The sequence below is a fragment of the Danio rerio genome, chromosome 22, assembly GCF_049306965.1.
Source record: "Danio rerio strain Tuebingen ecotype United States chromosome 22, GRCz12tu, whole genome shotgun sequence".
NCBI classification, from domain to species: domain Eukaryota; kingdom Metazoa; phylum Chordata; class Actinopteri; order Cypriniformes; family Danionidae; genus Danio; species Danio rerio.
Genome location: NC_133197.1, coordinates 15,730,730 through 15,757,648, shown reverse-complemented (window position 1 = coordinate 15,757,648; position 26,919 = coordinate 15,730,730). Strand labels below are relative to the sequence as shown.

Sequence of the window (26,919 nt, the reverse complement as noted above, 5' to 3'; positions counted from 1 at the left end):
GCCTCAAAAATGCATGCAAATGAGGAATTATTATCCAGAATCAACATTGCATATGCTGCAATGACACTATTGTGAATGCTTACATTGCAATATCGATTAAAAGTTCAAGTTAAATTAAAGTTAAAATTAAATCGTTATAGTCGATGGAGATTGAATTTTAAATAAATAATTAAACTGATACAAACAAACAATAAGGTGATTTAATAACGTCGAAGATCATCTACAGAAAAAACTAATGTCAAAGAAATAATCCAGTCACCGAAGCGAAAGATGTGCCCATATATGAATAAATGGCGCCACCTACTGGATTTGTACTGAAATGGCTTCATCAAACCGTTATGATTTTTACAAGTATTAATCTATTCGTAAATCTTAAATTCATAAATTCACACAGTGTGCACATATAGACTAACAGCCAAATTTTACATTTAACAGGATGTAAAGTTGCTCATATATTATGCATATAGATGACTATCTAGTATCTAACAAATATTGAATATATGAATCCACCTATTTTGCTCCCATTCAGTGAATTCGGTGCCACATATAACCTTGTCCAACTATTTTTTACGTATCGTATTAGCAATTGTGTTTTTTCTGCAAAAAACGCTGCATTCTACATATTATTAATGATACAGTAAATTCACACACACTCACTATATATATATATATATATATATATATATATATATATATATATATATATATATATATATATATATATATATATATATATATTTCTTATATAAAGTTTTGATTTTAGATAATACACGACTAATAGCCTATATGTTTTCTTCCTGGGTTCAATGGGTTCAGTGTTATTGATATCGAATGGGCCTGCAGTGCCCTGCAACAAGAGTTTCTCCAACACGTGTGTAATTTATTCATAAAATGCTATATATTCAAGTGTAAAACGACTTACTGCCTTTTAATGGCTGAATGCCTCTCCATTTTTATCTCTCTATACCCCCTCACACATAAAAGAGAGGAAGAAACTGTCACCAAAAAATGCAACCGAACTCTTTACCTACTTTCACAGCGATGGTAAAAACAAAGCATCATGGGAGCACGAGTCCTCTTCGCCGAGTTCCACCTTTGGAAGTTGTTACGGCTGGGACGCGACAGAACTACATTTCCTAGAATGCCATTTTCTGTACATTGGCTCATGTTATACATGGGGGAATATGAGAGCGGCGGAGGAACCGAAAGCGACAGCAGAATCCCTGGCGATAAGTATAGCGATAAATAGTGGTCGTGAAATGGGGGGAATTCAATGCCCGATCACTCAAAACAGACTGTCGTAAAAGGAAAACCGTATTTTGGGTTGTATTTTTGTGTAAATATAAATTTGGCGTGGACCGGGGTAAGGCACCTCCCTGCTTGCTCTGCGCCGGGGTGTGTGCGTGTTTTTCGGGTAGGCTTCATCGCATCACCGCGCTGCAGTGTGTTACTGGAACCGAACTGAGGTGCCACGCCGCCGGTTACAGCTGCCCTGCGCCGTCGGCCGATACTATGTCAAAAACAGAGAGAGACAAAGTAACACTGCGAACCAATCCTACTGACCTATGCAATGCAAAAATGGCAACTTTGCTGTCTAACAGCTGTGGGTTGTAGCCATAAAGAAGTGCAAGAGTGCCGAAAAATATAGTGGAGATTTTTGTGCCTGAAATCTAAAAGGTGAGGGAAATCTTTGTCGCATCTCACTTCAGATGTAACTTTTCTTCAAGAAAAATGGGTCATACGTTGCATTGCATTGTTATAACTGAAATGCTCCAGTTTTATTTTTCATGAATGCTGAATGCTATTAAATGACAAGGGTTGTCTTTGTAATTTCATAAACTTTTAAACAGGTTGTTGTCATTGCTGTTGTTAAAGCATGTGTGTAGTTATCATCATTCAGCCATGTAATAACCATTGTTTTAAGCTTTTCAGCATGCTACATGTAATCTGAGGTGTTACAAAAAATCTGGTCAGCTCTTAAAGATGTAGTGTGCAGATGCTGCAAAAATAGTGACTATATTCAATCTGGCTGACAGCACTCCGAAAAGTTAGCTTTCACTTTTTGTGAAATTTTGGATATGGACTGAAAACTTGTGGGGAGCAAATATACATTGTCATAAGAGTTAACAGGAAGTGGAAAAAGGAAATGTATCCATAAGAAGAATGGCATGAAGAAGACCATCTCATTTCAAAAAAATTTGAAAGCTCCTTCAAATACCGCCTCCAAATGCGTACTTAGTTTTCCATACATTAAAGAACACGACCGGTGGACCCTTTGCTGCCTCAAACGTCCCAAGATTCATTGTGTGCTGATAACGGCAGGACGTTTTTTTAAAAACCCCAGATTAAATGTATGAATTATGTTTACTTTACTTGGATATTTAAACGCGTTAAAAAAACAAAAAGAGTTTGACATGTCTTACTAAAATGTGATTTTATAGACAGTTTACATTTTTATGTGTACATGTGCACCAGTTGACTCTGATGAACTCTGTGAGTTAGAGCTACTTGAACAAAACTTCAGACAAGTTTCCCTGAACACGTCCGCATTAACTATTGTCAGCTGGTCCCACACTTTTCTTTGGGAAACAGCCTTTGAATAATTAATTTGTGGTTTTCTCTGTATATAAATTTGGCATGAGGGCAGCACAGTGGCTAGGTGTTCTCACAGCAAGAAGGTCAGTGGTTCAAGTCCCGGCTGGACCAGTTGACATTTCTGTGTGTAGTTTGCATGTTCTCCCTGTGTTGGTGTGCATTTCCTCCGGGTGCTCCGGTTCCCCCACAGTCCAAAGACATGTGGTATAGGTGAATTAAATAAGCTAAATTGGCCATAATGTATGAGTGTTTCCCATTGCTGGGTTGCGGCTGGAAGGTTATTGGCTGCGTAAAACATATGCTGGATAAGTTTTATTTCCCAGTGGCTACCCCTGATAAATAAAGGGACTAAGCCGAAGGAGATGAAATGAAATGAAAATTGCACATCTTTTGTCGCAATGCAAAACGTGTCTCTATTATATTGCATTTTTAAAGAACTTTACAGCTTTACAGACTTAATCCAATAACCTGAACTTCTTTTTATTTGTCCGCAGCTTTGAAAAGCAGCGCAATAGGCAGCCCGCATGGAACGAGCAGGAAGCATCCAACTTGATATTCCGGACTTCAGCAACTCCGTCCTGTCGCACTTGAACCAGTTGCGAATACAGGGTCGTCTATGTGACATTGTTGTCAATGTTCAGGGCCACAGTTTTCGTGCCCACAAGGTGGTCCTTGCCGCCAGCTCCCCCTACTTCAGGGACCACATGTCACTGAGTGAGATGAGCACCGTGTCCATATCAGTCATCCGGAACCCAACCGTATTCGAGCAGCTCCTTTCGTTCTGCTACACAGGACGATTATGCTTGCAACTTGCCGATATCATCAGTTACCTGACGGCTGCCAGCTTCCTCCAAATGCAGCATATTATTGATCGTTGCACACAGATTTTGGAAGGCATCCACTTTAAAATCAGCCTATCAGATGTGGAAGAGGAGCTCGGGAATGGAGCTCATAGAACCACCAACCAAACCATTGAGTCGGGACGAGGTGGGACGACACTAAGTGGGTCCCGCTCCTTGAGTCCCAGACTCACAAGCTCCCGGTTGATTGGCAACACTGGGGTGATCAGCATCCGCGATGTGAGGGAAGTTCGAGAGATTAGTCCCCCTGGGGAGTCCATGAGCCCTCAAATAGTGGAGCACAGTGGCATTGGCTCCGAGGAGGTAGGATCTGGAAAAGAACCCATTCTTCGAATTAACCGAGCCGGGCAATGGTATGTTGAAACAGGACCTGAGGCAGAGAGAGGAGGAGAGGAGAACGTGCGGATGGTTGATGGGTTTCGGATTAAGACAGAAAGGATGGATGAGTGGATGGGGGCAGAGACCCAGGCTTCAGCGGAGGAAGGCAGTGGGGCAGAGGAGGGGCCGACAGTAATGATTGACACCTCAGGACGTAGCACACTAGTGCAGGAAGGAGGAAGAGGTGGGAAAAGTTCCCAGCCGTCCAGTAGCTTCAGTGAAACAGAGAGGTGTGTATGGCATCTAAAGGAAGTTCACGTTCAATTTTAAAAGTTTTTTTTTTTGTATAAGAATCTTATCGATGTAGATACAAACTTTCTTTTATGTTAAGGAACGTCAAGACACAGTACTTAAATGTATTTCACTTAGCTCAATAACACTTTTTCTGTTTTGTTTGGTAAAATTGTGAACCTGTACTTGTTTTTTTCCTCAGGTTTAGTCCAACAGGTAGTGTGGTGGTCATGGCTGATCGCCAGAGAGCCAAGAGTGAGTCTCCAGGAAGAGTTGACGATCAGAGACATCCCACCTCACAGGTAAGGCATCCCAAACATAGTTGTAATCAAAAGTTTACAATTACAACCCTTTAATTTCTTTAATACCTATAGATCGTTTCAAATAAATATTGGTCAGTCACACTTGCTGAGCAAATAAAAAAACCTTACAATTGTACCGCTGACAGAACAGGTGGTGTGCCTATGTTAACCTATGTTAGACCATTAACTTTTCACCCTTTTCCATACAGGGAGAGGAACAAGCTGTGTTTGACATGGGAGGATATGAGGAATACCTACGAGAACAGGTAGGTGACAGGTGGTTCCGCTACAACCCCCGTCTCACCTGCATTTACTGCTGCAAGTCCTTCAACCAGAAGGGAAGCCTAGATCGTCACATGCGCCTGCACATGGGCATTACCCCTTTTGTCTGCCGAATCTGTGGGAAGAAATACACCCGCAAGGACCAACTTGAGTACCACATCCGTAAGCACACAGGAAACAAGCCCTTTCATTGCCATGTCTGTGGCAAGAGTTTCCCGTTCCAGGCTATCCTCAACCAGCACTTCCGTAAGAACCACCCAGGCTGTGCCCCACAGGAGGTGTCCCATAGTGCCTCTCCCGAGACCACCACGGTCACCTCCCGTGGAGGACAGAACGAAGACGAGTCACCCAGCCAGGAGGAAGCTGAGGGCAATGGTGGAGGGGGAGGTGCTGGCTCATCCTTCGGAGAAGGGGTCCAACCGTCAGTCTCTACCACTGGGCCTGACTGAAAGGCTTTGACGAAAAATGTTACAAATTTAGGGAGACACAGGACAGCAGGGTCAAACAGGACCTTCTCTCTTGAGATCCGCCTGTCCCTTGTCTCCCAACATCCACACTGAAAGTTGCAATTTGGAAGAAGTTGAGTAAGCAGGAGGTTCTTTCAGCTACTGTCAAAAAGGAAAGGTCTAAAAAAAAAAAAGGGATAGTCTTAAGCGTCCCATTTGGACAAAGATCCTCTATTTTTTTCAATGATAACAAAGATGCAAGGAACAGTTTGCTAGGAATAGTATTCTCTAGGGATTTATAAATGGTATTTCCGCTTTAAACCGCATCTACCTTCACCATACAAACTGAACAGGACGTCAATATATGAAGACAAGCCACACTCCAACAACCTCACACACCACTGGATGCAGTGATTAATTTTGTTCGTTTGATTTGTTTTTAGTCTTTTCTGTCTTTTTATATGTTATGATTTTTTATATTTTTGTACTACTACAAATCTTTCAGGATAAACAAAAAGAGAAGCTCTAGCTATGATTTGGTCAAATTTAGTCAAAAATTGCCAAACTTCTCTGTGCCAGAAGTTGCATTTTAAAATGAGAGGACATCGTAGTCCTTCGCTATTTTGCCTTGAGACAATCTTGATAAATTAACCTGGGACTTGACTTTGTGCTCCCCAGTCATGGCAAGCTTAGGAAAACGGGTTCAGTTTTTTTTTTTATTAGGGACCCTCAGGTCTGACCTAACATAAGATTCTTAGTTTCTTTTTAAGTGCCGATCCGGCCTGCCATATAACTGAAACGCATTGCTCACACTTAGCCTCAACGCAAGGAAGTTGTAGAACTTAGGGTTTATAACCAGAAACACTCACATTGTTGTTTTACTGTTTAATGTAGGTGGTAATACTGTGATATAGGCACGCTGGTGAAAGGACAAGGGTCAAGCATAGCAGTGACATATTTATTTACTTTTTAATTTCCGTTAAGGCCTTCATACATCTCCAAACTCAACTACTCAGCTGCTGAATGTGGGCGATACAGTGATATAACACACAGGAAATCTTTCAACCTCAAATAAGCTACAATAGACCGCTCAGTTACCTCTCTCTCACATCACTACGCAATACCGATCTGTCACACGCAGATGTGTGGATGCACTCAGCCGAATTTTATGTTCATTGTTTAATTTCTTTCTTTACGTTGAGATTTACAAGCCTCACCAACTTGTTTTACAGATATTTTGTTTGTAAGAATGTTTTTGAGCAGGGGGAAGGGGTCCCAGAAGACGTAACCTTCTTCCTTTTATGTGTCAAGTCAAAAGAATTGAGTCTAGTGCGGAGACGAACCAAATGTGGACTTGGTTGTCAATGCCATTTAGGAAAACGGAAACCGTATGTCTGTGATGACTGGGGGAAAAAAAATTAAATGCCACGGAATGACTTTGAGTTTAAGTTTTCCCTTCATCTAATGGAAGGCACTTTAACCTTGGGGTCAAGTGCCTTTACACTTGGCTTATGAACAGATGTTTCCAGATGGTGCTATGACGTGAATTTACTGAAGCTCTCAGTAACCAAAGGAACTGAAACTTGGAAGTTCTTAAACCCTTGGGAGGGTGAACAGGAGAAAAAGAGATTACATCAGGCACTTAAAGAAAGGGTGGGGGTGTTTGTTTAGTTTTTGGAATACTTGTATATCTATATACATGTGTCACTTATGCATATTTAGACAAATTTATACATGTAATAACAACACAGAGGCAGTTTCGAGAACGATCAACAAAAGCAAAGGTGTTTAAGCGCAAGTCAAGCTGTTATTGTTTTTATAAGGCTGTGAATTACACTTGATTGCGACTGATTTTTTTATTTTTTAGGAAATGGTTATAAAAATCAGCTACTGATGTTTCCGATAGAGATTTTGTGCACCTCGCTTCATATCAAACACAGGTTGGAACTTACTTTTACCGTTACTCTCATCTGTGAACACAGGTCAGCAGGTAAACACTTCTTACAAATATCAGGAACTCTCTGTTTACTTTTGGTGTTGACCTTTTCGGTTTGTACCAAGCAGATTTTCTTACTTGGAACTCTAGCTCTGGGTAACTTGGGTCGACATATTTCACGAGTGCAGCGAGAAAAAAAAAAAACATGAATATTTTCACTCAATGTAAATAGCCATGCCTCAGAAGCATCCGCATTGAAATACAATTCTGAAACAGTATGATTTCACGTTTGTTGTACAGTTAAGAACCCAGGTAAATAGAAGAGCATGTTGATATTGCTTTTATTTGTCACAATGCAACCTCATGATAAGGGCAGATGAGTATGTCTGTAAACAACAACATAATCACAATCTAATATGTTATAATATATCAAGCAAATAGGTTCTTTTAACGCCTTTACGTTTAAATTTAGATTTGGGGCATGAGCCTGTTTTGTGTATGCCAATCATATAAGGGTGATAGTGACTTAAATTATCTCTATGTGAATGAATTAACTGCAATTTAATATCAAGGGATCTATATCTATAATCAGTCATTCCGATTGTTATTGAGCTGCACCTTTTAGCAGTCTAAATTTAATCATGTTAATTTGGGTTTCAGGGCTTATGATAACTTTTTAGCATGTTTCCCTAATGTTGACCTTCGAAACATTGATGGTTGACCAACCTGTCTGTTTTTGTTCAACTATATTATTCATTCTAATATTATGTGTTTGGCTTTTGTATGTTTTTCAAGCTTTAAGAGGATAAATGTGTTGCTACGGTGTATATATTAGCCTGTAAAATGTAATGTTTCTCTATGACAATACATCTACTGCAGTTCAATTATTGACTGATCAAGTCAATCCTAACCAAATTATGTCTAATCTTAACACAGTGTTATTGAATGTGTAGTTACATATGGAACAACATTGAAGCAATATTTCGGCCTATTTCCAGATGAAAGGGTGCAGAATGAAAATGCACTTGTGCAAACGGCGACCAGTCGATTTCAACATGAAAAACTTGTTACGCGTTTATGCATATTGCAATACCTGCCAACACTTCCATTTTTTCTGGGAGTCTCCCGTATTTCAGACCCATCTTCCTTCACCCTCTCATTTTGTTACTTCTGGAAAACTCCCATCATTTTTTATACTGTAATCGTGGATTCACACGGGGCTTCAGCGTCAGTGCTTGACTGAGGGTGTGTCTGAAGTTGGGGCTGACACGATCAGCCAATGAAATTAGTCCACAATAGGCTACTTTCTGAGCTGGGGTATTTACTGAAGCGTCAGCCAATCAGATTGCTTTATGCAAAGTTGAGAAATCCCGAACTTCTGCAGCAAGCAACGCCGCTGAATTGGCGCCGACGGATCCACAATTCAGTTCGGCAACGCTTGATGTCAACTATTCTAAGTAAATGGGAATCGTTGACACCCACTGTGAATGGTGTGTGACATCCACGGGTCGCCGACTTTGGTATAGTATCCGATCGCATCGGTTGCCCGAAACCCGGTGCATAGTACAGTTACTTACCCAGTTCTCAGCCTAACACCAAACCGCCCACTGTGGGTTCCCGGATTTTCAGAGACAAATGTTGGCAGGTATGATATTGGCGAATGGGATAAAATTCTATCTGTGCGATCACATTTACCTCATGTTTATTTGTTTTTTTTTCATGGTCCGCCTTGTGAAACGTGATAAAGTGCATGTCTCTACTTAGTCGTTTTTTGTTATTTTTTGGGGGGAGGGAAGTCCGACTGACAAAACTGAGCCATATCTTCAGAGTTTGTTCAGTCTTGTCGTGAGTCCCTCTGGAGCAAATATTTTGTACAAGCAACACATTTCAGAAGAGGACACTTCAATAGCCTACATATATATATTTCAACTCTTAGTCTGTCTGAATAAGCAAACAAGCAAGTGATGCAGTGTCAAAAAAAAGTCAATTGTTTTGTTTTTACCTCAAAAGAGTCTTTGTACAAGGAAACAAGACATTGTTCTTCTACTGACCTTCAGTAGGAATTGTTTATTTGCATGTTGTCTGTCTTTTGTAATGGCCAAACATAAAGACAATTCCAGGCATCTAAATTTGCACCAACAGAAGCCAAAATATTGACCTTTTACGAGTTGTCATGCTATATTGTTTTATCTTGTAAAAGCAATATAGTCTGTAAAGTTCTTTCCATGTGTCTTAGAAGATTTAATCACTTTAATTTAAACCATACTTCAGAAAATATCTTATTTTACAAAACCACGATAAAGCAAAAATATTTTATTCTTGGGAAAAAAAAAGGTCCAAATTCCAAAACACGAGAATAGTTGTCTTAAAATTTTAATAGTAGACCAATATATTTATTGAGATAGCAAATGTTTTAAAAATTAAGAAATTATATTGATAGGCAATTAAAGTATATTTACTTATTTGAGATTAATCTGCGTTTATGATTGCTTTAAATTTGCATTTCAAATGGTACAGGAATCAGAAAGTTTAATCATTAATAATGTGAATGCCATCTTCACGATAACCACTATGTTTATTTTTGTTTCCTTACTGGCAGTGTGTCAAGTCCATTCTTCTAAATAGAAATAAAGCACTTTAAGTGTAACTGTGAAGGATTTTTAATTATGTTCTTTCAATGTATAATTATGTAAGCCCAGATTGTGTGATACTGCTAAACCCAAATTTCTAATATGAAAAAAAAAATAAACCTGTTTTATCATTGTCCTGTGTCTGTACATATTCCTTACTTAGCTTTATTTCCGAAATCATCTCCCCAACCTATTGCCGTGTTTGTTTCCAGTGCTTTCTTGGTATACTGACAAAAAATAAAGGTACATATTGGGACCAATTAAAAAAAAAAATCATTCTTAAGCGATGATGGAAGGAATAAAGCAGCCTAGGCAAGTTAAGCCTAGACAAGGACGATCAACAATTGTCCTCAGTGCCAGATCCATATTAGCTGCTCCTGCATGGATTTGCGACTCGACCGGTGAAGATCAAGGCATTGATACTAGACTCACGAATAAACAGTAGGAAAGGCCGGTCCGCAACAAACTGCTCTCGGAAGATGTTCAGGGAACGTCCGGTAGCTACTACCGCTGTGGCGGCAGAAGCTTCACTTCCTTCCTCGTTCACCTGCCGAAACAAATAGTGTAACCCACCTCGGAAAATGATATGGCTAACCATTTTAAATAATCTTACCTCAAGGAAGGCCTTATGGTAAGCATCGGAGATGAACAAGTTGGGACCTTCAGCATCAGCAACCATCCCTAGTGCCAGACGACATGACGGTGAAATAGCAGTGTTTAATAATGTTGCTATTACACCTTTACATTTCAAAGGCTGAAATTTCACAATTCTCAACACTAAATTTGAATAGGAGGTTTTTGCATGTATTTGACCAATTAGGTGCTCACATTTAGCTAAAAAGTGACTTTGTGGGTTTTGCTCGTCTCGCACTTTTAAAAACATGAATGAACCAAACACTTCAATAAATCAAACACGTCCCATGCTGCAAGTCATGCCACATGGTTTTACTTATTTCCATTTTTAAATTTAGTTTAGTGAGGGCAGCAGGGGGCGCTCAACCTGTGGTCTGTGTGAGTCCTAATGCCCCAGTAAAGTGAAGGGTACTGTCAGTAAGCGCCGTCTTTGAGATGACACGTTAAACCTAGCTCCTGACTCTCTGTGGTCATTTAAAATCCCCAGGCACTTCTCTTATAGAGTAGGGGTTTAAGCCTGGTGTCCTGGCCAAATTCCCTCCGTTTGCCCATCATGGCCTCTAAATCATCCCCATCCACTGAATCTAACCTATAGCTGGTGTGTGGTGAGAGCACTGGCGCTGTTGTCCTGTGGCTGCCGTCGAATCATCCAAGTGGGTGCTGAACACAAGTGGTGGGGTAAAGAGACCCCTCCTCGTGATTGTGAAGTATGGCCATACACAAATGCACTATATAAATACACATTACATTACTTCAGTTTTGGTGGGATATTATGCGATAATTGATTTATTTTTTTCTCGTAATTATTGCAGGCCAAAAACTGAATTTCAATTAACTGCCCTAATTCCGACTCTAAAGAAGCTTTTAGGTTGGACAAAAGAAATGGGGAAAGAACTTGGCGGTGGGTAAACTATGACAAATGAAGTTCACAACATAGGTTCAAGGGTAGCCTAATCATTTAGGTAGGTCAATCATTATCATGTTTGTATATAAGCAGCAGCCATTGGACTGTCTCAGCTGACGGTTTCTACCAGCATCCCTCCACCTGCCCTTGTCCCAGTCTTTCTCTTCAGAAGTACACTTATAGGTGGTTTTGAACACATAGCTAAAGTCAAGCCTTTTTCAAGCAGAGTGCACCAGATTCGTTGACCATAATTAATCGTAACTTAAAAAGCAGGTGAAGTCATAAAATTAAAACATTCATTAAAGTCAAAACGGAGTAATGTACCTGGGAGACTGGCATTTGCTGGACTAAAAAGATCTTCAAGGCCCATTTTCGTCAGCTGCTCTTTGAGGCTGAAACTGTCCTCAACACGGAAACGAGGAATCTGCACAGCCACTGTGGTCTCTTTCATAGCATGGAGCCAGCCGACAAGTTTCTTGAGGTTCATATTTGCCACCACCTTAAATAGATTCAGTATTGTTATGTATGGCGACAGATTAAGATCTTAAAGGAGAACATTGTGTTTACTGTTTATAGTAGACTTACTTCCGACAGGGTTGCGCCTTCAATGGGTAAGATGAGCACCATTGTGATGTCCCCACCGTTGTAGGGTAATTCAAGGATCTTGACTTTGTCCTCAGGAATTTTTGCATATTGAAATTTCTTCTCTTGGTACATCATGGGGACGGGACATTTGTGCGTTGGGCTAACATGAAAGTCTAACTTCATGACATTTTGCTTATCAAACTTGTTTTTCCATTGCCCCTGGAATGCAAAGAAAAAAACATACTGTAACAGGGTTCATGAGTCAGGAATGCCAAATCCTACACCTTAAGGGACCTCTTTTCTACTTCTAAAACACCTGCCTGGAAATTTCTAGAGCTGCATTCAGAACCACATTTTTTAAGGGTTGACAAGTCCTGGGGGTCACTATAATAATTAGTTTAGTGGCATCTCTAATCAATCACACCTGCCATTTAATTATCATGCAACACTAAAACATTTTATTTTTTAAGGTCTGTTCGATTAGGGATATAGCGGAACTCAGGACAGTGGCACTCTAGACCTATACTTGGTATGTAGCAGGTGCTCCATTTGGTTCAAACGTGCTTCCCGAAAAGTTCTATTAAGCATGTATTGAGTTAGACATATAGTGCTACACTAGTCATGTAACTGATACTGTACATGACATATGGCATCAATAGAGTCCGGACAAGTACATCTGCCTCCTATACTGGAGACTCCAGTTTGAATCCCACTTAAAAGTAATGCAAGTAGATCTGGAGGGGTTATATTGCCTGTTGTGACCGGGACAGGAGTAAGGTTTACCACAATGAGTGTAATGGAGACTAGTTAGTAAGAGTTGTGTAGCTAAACCTCAATCCTCTGACCTCTAGAGGCACAATAGCACATGACACTGGAGGTTGAGGTTTAGTGTGCCAGCCTATTGCTTTTTATCCAAAACTACTTAAATGGCACGTTTTACAAGTTCTTGATTTCCCTGGGTATTGAGGCTTGGCATTCCTAGTGTCATGCTTTAGTATTTGAACTAATATAATTAAGAAATTAAAAAAAAACAAAAAAGATTAAACAAATGGAGCAGGGGCTGAAGATCCTAATTAGTTGGTTTTAGTTCATCAATGCCTGAGCTCTTTGGATTGGACAACTCCACAAGAGAAATTTTACTCTTTAATAACAAGTACCTCTTTGTACCCTCACTTACTTTGAAGTAGATTGCATTCACCAAGACTAATATGGTGTTGGTGTCTATGGAACCTTCTGGCAGGGTATCTTTTATTCGGTTCTCGGTCTTGTTCGCAATCCATTCATTTATCGTTATCCTTGAAGCTTCCGGTTTCTCCTGGAGGCCAAAACCTGATTGATTAGTACAGGCCAGGGCCAAAGGACCAGATATTTTAGACCAGGGGTGTTCCAATCTGCTCCTGGAGGGCCAATGTTCCTTAGAGTTTAGCTCCAACACACTTGCCTAAAAGTTTCTAGTGAGTCTAAAGACCTGGGCTAGCATGTTCAGGTTATTTTACGGATAGGAGCAGTGGCTTTCCAGGAACAGGTTGGCACATTCCTGAAAAAGACATTCAAAAAAATGTAACCTTAAAATCGAGAGGCATCAACTTGGCTCCATAGACAGTCTCACTAATGTGCTGGAAGGTCTCATTAAAAGTTGTGGATTTGTCTCCAAACAAGCGGTTTGCAGAGATCAGTTCCGTTGTCTCGTGCTTTTTGCGATACAGACGACAGTTCAGCTTGGCGAAGAAGAAGTGGACTTGGTCTGATGTCTTTTCCTTTATCGTATCGAACTGAAACACCTACATGAAAAAGATAGAGAAATTGTTAACTTGCTCAAGTGATTGATTTTTATTTAGAGTTTCTACTGAACCTTACTTTCATAAGCTGCTCCAGCGTTGTGTTACAAGCCCCTAGCTTTGTCATGGCAAAAGCTGTTGAGATACTTATCGGTGACAGAAAGATGTTTTCATCATTAGATTTGCCCTCTGCAAGCTGCTTGAAAAGCGAGAGGGCGAAGCGGCTGTTGGCTTTGGACAGTTCCCACACTCGAGGGTTGGTTCCAACTGGGATATTCTCTGGCTCTTTGTTAGGTTGGATCTCATCTGGGTTGCGATAGATGCACATTGGCTCCAAGGGTAAGTCTTTGGGCTTTGCATTGCAGATATCTTTGGTTGCATGGATCGAACATAAGGCAAATGCCCACAAAGCCCACATACATGCCAATAACTTCATCTTGCCTAAAGTGCAATGAGAAACCATTTCAGGAAAAGACTAGTACAAATTTTAGTGGCTATGCAAATCACGCAATATAATGGCTGTTTCTCAGTTCCGAGAATGGACTTGCGGAGAGCAGTCTTAGCAGGTCACATTAGAATAACGAACACGGTAGACCGTAAGAACACAGAATGTGTCTTGTGAGAAATAAGATGTTGCGTTCTTCCTGATGGTCACATGACCTTCACACAATTTAATGTAAAATTAGTTCAACATTACAGCATTCATACAATGATTTTTTCCCTCCCTTTTCAATATATTTAACATGCGCACAAACCTTACAAATATACTTTGTGCAATACAAAAAAACACAGACTTTAATTTGAATTTCAGCAAATAAACACCTTTAATGTGTTTATGCCTTTATTAAGATTGTCATTGTCAATGTTTACTTTCACAAACTCCTGGGGTAAAGTTATATATCTGAACTTTAACTTTAAACAGGTATCAGGTTTCAGAATCAGCTGCAATGACTTTGAGCGAGTTTTACGTCAAATCTGCATCAACGCGTCCTCGATTTCAAGAATGCATCCAGGAACTCGCACATACTCCATTCTTGCAGTCTTGTGTTTTGGAACTGAACTTTGGCGGTTGATGATGCCGTTAAACGGGAACACGAGGATGCATATTAAGAAACAGCCAATGTCTTTTTCGAATTCAGAAGACAAGTAGGATTTTGGAAAAAAGGTTTGCTCTGAGCTAATCTGCTAGATTAACTAGCATTCTAGTCAAAAGTTGAAGTTAATTCTGGATTTAATTTAAACCAATCCACTTTATACTACGAGTTGTCCAAAGTGACAATATTAAATATTAGCCCTACAGATCACCAAAAACTTTACACAATCATTGACATAACTGCTCTTTCTTAAGATACATTAAGAGGATTTACACATTTTTCACTTACCCGGTGTTGTATTTCCTCGTTAAAGACCAGTTTTGGGGCTATATTTTACTTAAGCAGGCAGCAAAGTCAAGCAAAACACTGTTCTGTGGACAGGTCAGTGCCCTAAAGAGTGACTAAAGTTACTCAGAACAACCTTTGAGCTATTGATTGGTTGTGTTAAGTCAATCACAAGCAAAGCAAATATGATTTGTAATGTGCAATCCGTTCAAAACAATCATTGTAAAGAAAAAAAAAAGAACTACTTCATTACAAATGTGTTAACTGCCTTTTTAAGTCTGAAGTAACATTTTGTTTATCATCAGAAGTAACCTTAATAGCTAGGTGTTAAAACACTGAACTTGTTGCACAAAAGTGCATGAATTTGTCAAAAAAAAAGACAAAAAAGAAAATGGTTTACAATATCATTTAATCATAATCCATGCCAGAATCACTGCTGCACATAAAATACATTTCTTATTAAATAATTTTTCAAGTTTTTTTTTTTTATATCTAATTCAAAAATCCAGTTAGTAATACCCCCTGCCCTCTCAAAGAAGAAAAGCAATTGTATTATACAAAAATGCAATCCAAAATTTCACACAGTGAATTCTTGTACAAAGAGAAAAAAAAGGTATTACAACTACATCCACATTGGAGAAATATTCTAAACATTCCATAATGGAGTATAATATACAAACATTTACTTTCTTATTCAGGTTGAAGTTAAAAGTGTACCTTAATTTAAGCAGTCTATCATGAGATAACATGGGAGAAATCATCGAAAACAATTATATATCCCGATGTTAGGAATCATGGTATAAAGACCACAACGCAACACCCCATCTCACGAAAAACAGTCAATACATGAGTGCAAGCAATGAGTTTCAGTGGGAACAAACGTACAGAAATGAGGTGGACAGCACTCTCTTTGGACACAAACACGCAATCATTCATTTCAAAACTACGTCCTACAGCTATGAGCTAAAACACTAAAGCCTGAATTTGTGCACAACCATCGGTTTCAAGTAACGTTGCGACTTCTTGTGTGTATGTGCGCGACGCATACTTTCCCCCTGAGACCAGGGAACAATATGTACCATTAATCATTTATCTGTGTGGGAAAACATACTACAGTCTCTGGTGTTTCAGGCACTAAGTGTCAAATTTCAACCATTCCTATTCTCTCATTTGTACGATTTTTGACACTAATTAGCACTACATTCGCATTTCAAAATGCAGGTAAAAATCACAATACGAAAAGGAGTTCCAATGAGGAAACACTTGAGGCTTTTCATTAGACACTGGTCATAAATACAACATATATATTTATTTTTTATAAGTCAGCACTGGGTGGATGAATCGCATAAAAACGTTTGCCTCGAAATCAAGATAAAACTTTTTGTTTTGAAGATGAAGCACATTTTTGGACTTTATTTTTCTATTTTATCTGTTACCACGTTGGGGGAAATACGGTATTTTCATTACCACAATATAATAACAAAAATAAAATACTAAAATAAAACATGAGGATTTTTTGGTGATAATTGAGGCAGTTTACTGACTAAAGTGTCATTCAAAATACAGAAAATTATTTTCATTACCGTAATACAGTAATACTACAGTTAAAAAAAAAACAGCAGCAGCATTTTTTCATAATATTAGTATGGAGGCAGTATTATAAATCTGATGTGAAGCATACTTTTAGAAAAACAATTGAGATAATTGTCCAATTTACTTCCTAAAATGTAATTTTCATGACGTGCATAAATACTGCACACTCATTACCGTAATACAATAATAGAAATGCAACTTTTCATATTGAAACTAAGTACATTTTTAAGAACTTTCTTAAGTCTACTACCTAAAATGTGATTACCACAATGCTGAAAAACTTTGCATTCTCATTACCGTAATACAGTAATACTTATAGCAGTAAAAACAGCAGCAGCATTTCTTTTCATAGTATTATTATGAAGGCAGTACTATAAATATGATCTATCAGTACTTTTAGAAAAAATTTGAGACGATTGTCCAATTAACTTCCTAAAATGTAGTTTTCATGACAAACAAAAAGTACTGCATACTCATTACCATAACACAATAACAGAAATGCTTCTTTTCAAATTTAAATTAAGTATATTTTTAAGAACTTCATTAGGTTTACTACCTAAAATGTCATTACCACAATGCTGAAAAAATACTGCATACTCATTACCATAATACAGTAAAACTCATTACAGTAAAAACAGCAGCAGCATTTTTATTATAAAGGTAGTACAATAAATATGATTCAGTGCTTTTTAAAATGAAGCATACTTTCAACAATTGTCCAATTTACTTCCTAAAATGTCATTTTCAAGACACGCAAAAATACTGCACACTCATTAAAATAATACAATTTTTAAAATGCTACTTTTTATATTAAAGTATATTATTAAGAACTTTAAGTGTACTGCCTAAAATGTGATTACCACAATGCTGAAAAACATTGCATTCTCATTACCGTAATACAGTAATACTCATTACAGTAAAACAGCAGCAGCATTACTTTTCATAGTTTATTATAAAAGCTGTAGTATAAATGTGATCTATCAGTACTTTTAGGAAGAAAAAAAAAATGACAATTGTGCAATTTCCTTCTTAAAATGTAATTTTCATGATGCGTAACCATACTGCATACTCATTACTGTAACTTACAAAAATGCATTTTTTCATATTGAAATTAAGTATATTTTTAAGAACTTTTTACGTTTACTACCTAAAATGTCATTACCACAATTCTGAAAAATACTGCATTCTCATTACCATAATACAGTATCAAAACAAAGCACATTTTGTGAAAATTGAGCCAGTTTATTCCTAAAAATGTCATTACCATAATGTGGAATATTATTGTATTCACATTACTGTACTACAGTAACAAAAACATAATTTTCTATATTCCAATTAAGCACATTCTTGGGAAAAATTTTGCAAGTTTATTGCCCAACAGGTCATTACTATAATGTGAAAAATTATTGCATCCTTATTACTGTAATAAAAACAATTTCTTATAATAAATTTTGTATAAAGGATGTACTATACATATGACGTATCAGTACTTTCCATTTGTTTGTATTTTTATATTTCTATTGCAAACAAAATTACTAACTAAATTACTAATTATATTTAAAAACCAAAAAATAAAAATAAAGGTCACAAAAACATGCTTCATTTCATGGGACGCATAAACATTTGTTATGAGGTGAAGGCTTCACATGATTCATCCAGGTAAACATTTTGGTTCCCTTTTCAAATCGGTAGTGATTCCCATTAGTCATGGGGTGATCGTGTAAATGTTGCTTTGCAACAATAGCTTTAAAAAGATGGTTTTCAAATAGCTGACTTAAAATACATAATTTTAAAACCACAATAAATTGAGCCCTTCTGCAAGAGCTCATACAATCTGCGTTTCATTCAAGGAAACATTGAAAAAAATAAAATAAATTCAGTCTTACTTGGGTACAAAAGAACTGTCGCGAATTGTATTAATGGAATCAATGAAAACAGAAATCAAAACAAGTTGATTTGCTTATCTGCATCATTAGACCTCCAATGCCTAAAAATGAAACTTAATACTCCCTCTCTGAATATTGATATCAAACTATGACATAACACACAGGCTGTCCTTGTTTTCCTTTTCCAATTCAGACTCTTCAAAGAAGCCTAACATCAAACAACCACCATCACACCATGAAACATGCTTAAATACTCAAACTCACAAAGATACACAAAATGGCTACAAAAACGAATGACCTGGCAATAAATTCCTTTATCTCAGAAAGGATAGGCAGTACTCAGTTTGGCGGTCTGAAAGCCTGCAGATACGAAGAGATCATTTAATATAAATGCTGACTTAGAAGACTGAGGAGAGTGGAATATTATAAATAAGAATGGTTCGGCTACATCTACACCCCAGACTCGTGAATAACTGCGGATCTACATAAAGGCACAGTCTTGAAGTCTTCAAGTCTCGAAACTGGTTGAGCGACAATTGCAGTCCTGAAAAACAAAACAAAAACAAAGCGTGCGCATTGCGACAGACATTTACACCCAAATACACTTAAATCAACCCTGAGATAAAGACAGAGGTGTTCCTTTAAAACAAAACAAACATGACATTACCCAAGTGAACCTAGGACATATTCTAGATCCTACAAATTTCCTACAAGAGCGTTTTCACATGCCTTTGAGTACAGTTCGTAATTAATTTGAAAAGATTTCTCCGCACTGTGCACCACAGTTCTACTACCTAAACAAAATTGCAATTTCCAATCTTGACGATTGCTTAAAATGTCCAAAGCTCAGACCAAAGCCACAGTAATACCATACAAATTTAAACAAAAACAATATAATTTAACTCCAACTTAAGAGAATTTCCACCAAAAAAGGTGCTTTTAAGGTTGCGGTAGGATGTCTCAAGAGACCATTACATGCTAGCAGACAAAACAAACAAAAACAAAACCATATCAAATAAACTAAGTTACAACATAAAGCTAAGTTACTGAGGCATGACAGTGTTTCCTAAATGATGAGATTTCACCACCGAGAAAGGAGATCTACATGGAAGAATGCAGGTTTGAGATTACAGTGCAAGCGTTTCGATCAATCTGCTGCTTTATTGACGGAAGAAAAATCTGTTGTTTACTTTAATTGAAAGTAATGTGACTTCAATTTTGTGCTAGTGTATAATATGCTTTATAATTTGCTTTCCCATTTTCCAAGAAAATCTGCGCAGAAAATGTGGAAAGTTTTACAGGCTCCACAAACATTTCTACCCAACGACAAAATGATAATTTTTTGGCTGCTTCTCTTGATGTTTTCATGCACCAAACGGCTAGAAAAAAACCATAAGAGAATTGACTTTTGGTGGATCTCCAGAGCTCACTGCGGCTGATGTAACTACAAGCTAAATTTTTGGTTGGGTCAAAAAAAAAAAAAACAATAATGCTAAATAATTTAGTTTGGTTGTTTGGCTTGCTTAAAAATCCAAATGTTTTAAGTCTCCAGTAAGACAACTGACGCTAACACCAAGTAAAGAAGCTCCAGTGTTTAAAGTAAGCCTAAAAAGGCCGCCATGTTCATGTTTGAAAGCCTGGCCTTTAGGGAAATTCGATTGAAGCGGCCCATCAAAACAATGTTCAAAGATGAAACAGAATGAAGGAAAGTCTTGAGGCGATTACGACTAGATCAAAGTCTTTCATTTAGCTCTGAACCACATCTTTTGAGGCAAAACACAGAGCAGATATGAAAAATGTGGGTCGTAACTTCACTGACAAAGTGAAGAGCAGTTCATACACATTCTTACAACAGAATGCAGCTTTATGCATCAACATAGTGGGCTTCTTTCCATCCTCAGGATGGAAGAATGTAACTATACCCACTACAAACTAAGAAGCAGAGTGACCTGGATTGTTATTTCTATTCACGTCCACAAAATAATGCATCCCTGAGGACATTACGGCAGCAGAAGAAGATGATGATGATTACAGGCGGTTCAATCGAATTCCCACAGGCGGTGCAGTTTAATGCACTAAAAACAATACAAGAGCCCTATGAAGACTTGGCTTTCTTGGCATGAGAGCAACTGAGGTTAATACAGTGACTATAAAAAAAATTGGAGCCTAAATTATGAAAAAAATTTAATAAAATAGTTTTGACCCTCACGATGTATCAAAATGCTTGAATATGCAGCAAGCCTGCAGCTAACATAAAAGAAAGATCTGAATCTGAACACTGTAAACTCTGACAGAAGTGTAAACGCCACACCAAGCACAAACAAAGAGCGTAACTACTGAAAATGTAGCATACCATGATAAAAAAAACGCAAGTGGATTGCTGATCCTTAAAGAGATCATGCTGCTTAAGACTGAGGATATTTCAGATTTAGCCTGATTTACAAGGCAATGAAAAAAGGAAAGCGGTGAATACAAAACAGGAAGAAGATACTCAACAGCAGATACTGCTGTGAAACTCAATCAGGGCATGACTGTGCATGTCTATGCACAGTAAATCCCATCCATAATTGCCTGAAGGGTGTTTGAGGGTCAGCGGATGAAGCTAACTTTAAGTGAATGAACGGTGTGTTATACAGCAATGGTGGAGCGCCCGGAGGGTTTAACCTGGGAAAGATGTTGCGAAAGGGGAATATGAGGTAGAATATGAGCCGGCTAAGAGTGAACGACTCCATTCTTGGGCAGATCGGGGCTGCTGGCCACCTGTTCAGAGGACAAGCTGAGCGAGGACGTCTTGCTGGTCAGTGAGGACATGCTGCTGCTGACGAGACCACAGTCCTGGACCAAACCCATGGAACCATTGGAGCCCTCACTACAACCGAAAGCAGAGAGAAAATATTGGGCACAAATAACCAAATGTCACCACAAATATGTATATTTACATTTCTTTCTATGCAGTGGAGGTAGATTGTTATTGAGTCAGTCTCTCAAAACACTTTCAGTTAATATTTCACCTAATATAACAAAACTTTATATATACACACAGTGCACCTAGAAAAGTAATTATAGCGCTTCACTTTTTCCACATTTTTTTTACGTTACAGCCTTACTCCAAAACAGATTCATTTCTTTGCTCAAAATTCTACACACAATACCTCATTATGATTTTTTTGTAATTGTTGCAAAAACCTGAAAAAAAAATCACATGTGCATCAGTATTCACAGCCTTTGCTGTGAAGCTCTAAATTGAGCTCAGGTACATTCTGTTTCCAGATCATTCTTGAGTTGTTTCAACAGCTTAATTGGAGTTCACCTGTGGTAAATTCAGTTGATTGGACATGATTTGAAAAGGCATTCACTTGTCTATAAAAGTTCCCAGGGTTAATAGTGCATGACAAAGCACAAACCAAGCATAAAGACAATAGAATTGTCTGTAGACCTCTGTGACAGAATTGTCTTGAGCCACAAGGCTGGGGAAGGTTACAGAACAATTTTTGCTGCTTTGAACCACCAGGACTCTTCCTAGAGCTGGCTGGCCACCTAAGCTGAGTGATCAAGGGAGAAGAGCCTTAGTCAGCGAGGTGATCAAGAACCTTATGGTCACTCTGTCTGAGCTCCAGCGTTCTTCTGTGGAGAGAGGAGAACCTTACAGAAGGACAACCATCTGTGCAGCAATCCACCAATCAGGTCTGTATGGTAGAGTGGCCAGACGGAAGCCACTACTTAGTATTGGAATTTGCCAAAAGGCATCTGAAAAACTCTCCGACCATAAGAAACAAAATTCTCTGGTCTGATAAGGCTAAAATCGAACTCTTTGGAGTGAAAGTCAGGCATTACATTTGGAGAAACCAGGCACTGCTCATCACCAGGCTAATACCATCCCTACAGTGAAGCAAGGTGGTGGCAGCATCATGCTGTGGGGGTGTTTTTCAGCAGCAGGAACTGGAAGACTAGTCAGGATAGAGGGAAAGATGAATGCAGCAATGTACAGAGACATCCTGAATGAAACCTGCTTTAGAGTGCTCTTGACCTCAGACTGGGCCGACAGTTCATCTTCCAGTAGGACAATGACCCAAAGCACACTGCCAAAATATCAATAGAGTGGCTCCACAACAACTCAGTGAATGTCCTTGAGTGGATCAGCCAGAGCCCAGATCTAAATCCTATTGAACATCTTTGAAGAAATCTGAAAATGGCTGTACACCATCGCTTCCCATCCAACCCGATAGAGCTTGAGAGGTACTGCAAAGAGGAATGGGCAAAAATTCCCAAAGACAGGTGTGCCAAGCTTGTGGCATCATATTCAAGAAGACTTGAGGCTGTAATTGCTCCCAAAGGTGCATCAAAACAAAGTATTGAGCAAAGGCTGTGTATACTTATGTACATGTGGTTTTTCAGGTTTTTTATTTTTAATAAATTTGCAACAATTAAATTTTTTTTTTCACTGTCGTTATGGGGTATTGTGTGTAGGATTTTGAGGAAATAAATGAATTTAATCTATTTTGGAATAAGGCTGTAACAAAAAAATATGGAAAAAGTGAAGCGCTATGAATACTTTCTAGATGCACTGTGTGTATATAAAAATTAATCATGAGAATGTGCAACATGCTTTTTATCCTTTTTGAAGGAACACACCACTTCTTTTGCAAATAAGCTCATTCAATTCACCTCGGTTGAAAAGTGCAAGCGCAAGTACTGTTTGAATCTGATTAGATCATTAGTATCATGTTAAAAAAAAAAGTTTTGATTACTTTTCTATTTGAAGCTAGACTAGTTTGTAGTTAAACTGTGTACCAAGACTGATGGTAAATTATATTAGGCAGCACCTAAATAAAGTCTCCAACTAGTTAACAACACTGTGTAATAGCATAGTGCCAACTGCAGCACAGTTTCTTGATTATTACACAAGAATGAGAGTTTAGTTCCGAGTCATATGACATTTACGAATTTAGCAGAAGCTTTTATCCAAAGTGACTTACACCCGTGAACACACACACCAAGGGAGTTTTAGGGGTTCGGTGCCTTGCTCAAAGGAATCACCTCAGCCGTGGTATTAAGTTGGATATTCCCACCAACAATCCCTGCTGGTACAGGGACTCAAACCAGAAACCTTTGGATCACAAGTCCAACTCCCAAACGTTTACCCCACTAACAATTAAAAAAACTACAGAAGAATAAAGCTTAAAATAGAAAAATTATCAACCTTTATTTTTTGTGTGTGAGATTCTAAGTCTAATCTGACTCAATGGTTTATTTAAATCATTCAAAAATGGTAAAACTCAACTGTTTAGCTCTAAGAGAATTATAAAATGAGCCCATTTCCAAAAAAAGTTAAGTGTTCCTTTAAAGATTATATAAAAAATTTGGATTTATTGTTAAAATGTGTCACCTCAGACTCAGTTGATGCTCATCTCTCTGCAGAAGATGTTCATCTGGTCCATTTTCAACTGAGATGCGCTTGTATTTGCCATCATGGTTCTCCTGAAGGTGAAAAAAAAAAAAAAACTTAAGCGCAATGATGCAAATTGCCATCATTTTAACATTTATTATACTTATTTTAAGCAAACAAGTAACATAAGATAAGTCCCTAAAATTATACCAAATTAAACTGCTTTTTGAATCGATGACCTTGCCAAAAAATGTACTGGAAATAGAATAGGAATGGAATAGGGCCATGGGCTCATGGATTATTCACAGGTAATATAATATATTAATTATGAATAATTAATAGGAGGTCTAAAAATTCTGTGTCTCACTAACCATCTCCTGTGACCTCTTGTTGATCTCTTTCTCCACCTGGTGCAGCTCGAAACTCAGCTGTTCGCTGGACAAATTCCCAGAGCTCCAGTCCACCCGAGATGCTTGGGACATCACTGAGCTGGAGTTCTGTCAAAGAGAGTGAGTAATGCTAAATCAATCAAAAAAACAAATGATAAAATAATATAAATAATAATACACAAATATAAACATACATATATAGGTACTTTCAATGTTCTTCTAAAGCACCATTAATTTCAAATCAAGCACTTGTAATTAACACCCGCAGCATATGTAGCGCCATGAAAGTCTTTACTATACATAACATTTCACTTACACTTATTCTTGACATTAAAGTGTCTGAAAATTGATGTTGCTTTGAACATGTAATTTTCCAAAAAATTGACTGTTTTAAAAGAACTTGAATAAAAACTGAATCCAGTACTGGGAAAATTTAGAAATGGTTTCTGAAATATTGATAAAATCTGCATTATTTTCAGTTCTTAAACAAGATTTAAATTTTGTATTTTTAAATTAAGAATTTCTCATTTTCATTCAGTTATGGACAGCATAAACAAATGTAATTTAAAAGGCACTTATTTTACAACTTTTACAAGATGTAAGATAAGCCTTTATTGTATCTAAAATGTGTCAACATACACATCAGATTATTTATTATAGCCTCCAGAATCTTTCCATTTTGATGTCTGAATACATTGTAGCTGTTTTTGCAGCCTGTGGCATTAAATCCAAACGAGCTGCTTCTCCCTGCCCACCGTTCCCATGTGCGTTACATCAGATAAACAGCACAGTGACAGACAGGGGTGCTGCTAAGGGGGGAAAGTTAAGACAATTCTAAGGGCCCATGCCGTTTTTGGCCGCTGGAGATGCTATCAGGGGCCCACCAGACACCTTGCTCTTTACTTTGGTCCACGACCTCATTCCCTCTAACCCACCACACCACAGTTCTTCATTTTAATCCACAACCCCCCAATGATTTGTGGACATGTGTATACATTTGGTTATAGAAACAAGGCGCCTGTGGGCAGAGAAAATAATTTCTATGTCACGTGGGTCTCAAAAATCATAGGGATTTGGGTCCTATTTTAACGTCAGGGGGGAAAAAAAAAGAGAGAGACTTGTTAGATTTACATCACTCTAATATGACAGTGGACACACTATACATACAGACCGTTCTGTCCAAACAGCTTACAAAAGTAAATTTTCATCATAGGTGCCCTTTAATTCAAGCACATAAGGACTTGTTTGTTTTTAATTACTTTCCAGGCCTTGAATCCATATGTCTTCTTTTTTTTAATAAAATTTGATATCATATATATATATATATATATATATATATATATATATATATATATATATATATATAAAGCCACTTAGTTGGACCAGACATGACACACGCAGCAAGGAAGGGCAGTCTCACCTCCAGGCGGGGGTGTGTCTGTTGGCTGATTTGCTGGTTGACCTGCTGTAGCTCCATCCTGAGCTGCTCGCGGGCCTGTACGGCAGGAGATAAACTGGACCTGCAGGATGAGCAGACAACGTGCCACTCATTTACTGAAAAGATTTACTAATTAAAAACAAGTCATTTCTTAGAAAGGGTGAGACTGAGACAACATACCGCTCGCTGAAGTGGCCCTGAGACGTTTGGTGTGACTGGTAGGAGTCACCACTCCACCCACTGTGGTTCGCATAGGTATAATCAGCTTAAAGGAGAACACAAAGAGCGTTCAGAAACATGGGAATCAAGCTATTCTGTTAGCAATGTGAGGACAAAGCAGTAGGGGTTACCGGTGTGCTTGGCAGAGTTTGGCAAGGGTGGCATTGGACTGTTTGGCGGGAAGCCCGGTTTAGATGTGCGCGAAATGGCTCCGAAACGAGACACGGTTGGCAGGGAGCCAAAGGGAATGATGGGGTCATCGTCTTTAACTTCAGTCGCTCTGCGTTGAAGCTCCAAGCCGTGTACTCGCAGACTTTTGCCTTTCTCTACATTTTGCTGGGAGAAATGGTACAAGTTAGTTAAAATGTCTCATTTGAATATGCTTATTTATGCTAATCTTTATGAATAATATTATTTAAATAAATGCTAATTTGAATACATATTCAATAACTTAATGAAACAGAATATGCAGACTGACACGTCTGGCCAAAAACTGGAAAACTGGCCAATTCTGGCTTCCATTTTTTTTTTTGTAATTATGACTTTTGATTTGCTTTATTTTGTGCAGTTGTTTTCATTTTTGGCAAACAGTGGGGCTGGACTAACCTCAAATGTCAGCAGTTATGTTCAGTTTTTATGAAATCAGCTGTGACTGAACATCTATTATTTGGGGATCTGTTGGGAGATGACTTCATCTTAACAGTAAATGCATGTGACTTTGGCTGCGACCGAAATCGCCTATTACTACATGACCGTTAGAAAAGTACGCTCTGTATAGTATAAATGTGAGTAATATGAATAGAATTCGGACATACTACATCTGCGATTTGTCATGATAACGAGACATGACAAATAACGAGTCAGTTGCGTTGCTTCACTCCCATTTATGAATTATATTGCATTGCATCATGGGATAGTGTAGCATCAACTGAATGTGCACTTCAGAACCTCATTTAGAAGTAGTAGGTTCAATTCGATTTATGTTTATTTCTACTGCAATTTTTACAATGTAGATTCTATCAAATCAGCTTAACAGAAGTTCTAGTAAAGTCCAGTTTTCAGAGGTAAA

At 38.2% G+C, this 26,919-nt stretch overlaps 3 protein-coding genes across 6 annotated transcripts in view; 1 reads left to right on the top strand and 2 right to left on the bottom strand.

Moving 5' to 3' along the window:
• The first annotated feature begins 1,170 nt into the window (after positions 1-1,170).
• On the top strand, positions 1,171-9,793 carry zbtb37 (zinc finger and BTB domain containing 37). Of its 2 annotated transcripts, XM_005161718.6 has the most exons (4): positions 1,171-1,677; positions 3,090-4,063; positions 4,267-4,366; positions 4,576-9,793. In XM_005161718.6, exons 2-4 carry the CDS (start codon positions 3,120-3,122, stop codon positions 5,095-5,097), a joined length of 1,566 nt encoding a protein of 521 aa, XP_005161775.1. In that variant the 5' UTR covers positions 1,171-1,677; positions 3,090-3,119; the 3' UTR covers positions 5,098-9,793. The 2 variants fall into 2 exon arrangements, with proteins under 2 accessions (XP_005161775.1, NP_001038625.1); NM_001045160.1 differs by lacking the exon at positions 1,171-1,677 and having other exon boundaries at positions 3,120-4,063; positions 4,576-5,097.
• Positions 9,066-15,046, bottom strand: serpinc1 (serpin peptidase inhibitor, clade C (antithrombin), member 1). Its single transcript, NM_182863.1, is given in 8 exon segments — positions 9,066-10,207; positions 10,274-10,341; positions 11,522-11,696; positions 11,783-12,001; positions 12,960-13,097; positions 13,348-13,563; positions 13,640-14,001; positions 14,943-15,046. Coding segments are annotated over 7 exon segments (1,353 nt in total). The 5' UTR covers positions 13,997-14,001; positions 14,943-15,046; the 3' UTR covers positions 9,066-10,027.
• Positions 15,047-15,331: 285 nt separating this feature from the next.
• rc3h1a (ring finger and CCCH-type domains 1a) overlaps positions 15,332-26,919 on the bottom strand; it is a 48,907-nt gene continuing 37,319 nt past the window's right edge. For 2 of the 3 annotated variants that reach the window (XM_005161719.6, XM_073936671.1), the window contains exons 15-20: positions 25,982-26,186; positions 25,812-25,896; positions 25,614-25,713; positions 24,176-24,301; positions 23,805-23,896; positions 15,332-21,287 (exon numbers count right to left, since the gene is read on the bottom strand). In XM_005161719.6, coding sequence (XP_005161776.1) covers positions 21,131-21,287; positions 23,805-23,896; positions 24,176-24,301; positions 25,614-25,713; positions 25,812-25,896; positions 25,982-26,186 — 765 coding nt within the window. In that variant the 3' untranslated portion in view covers positions 15,332-21,130. 3 annotated transcript variants of the gene reach the window in all.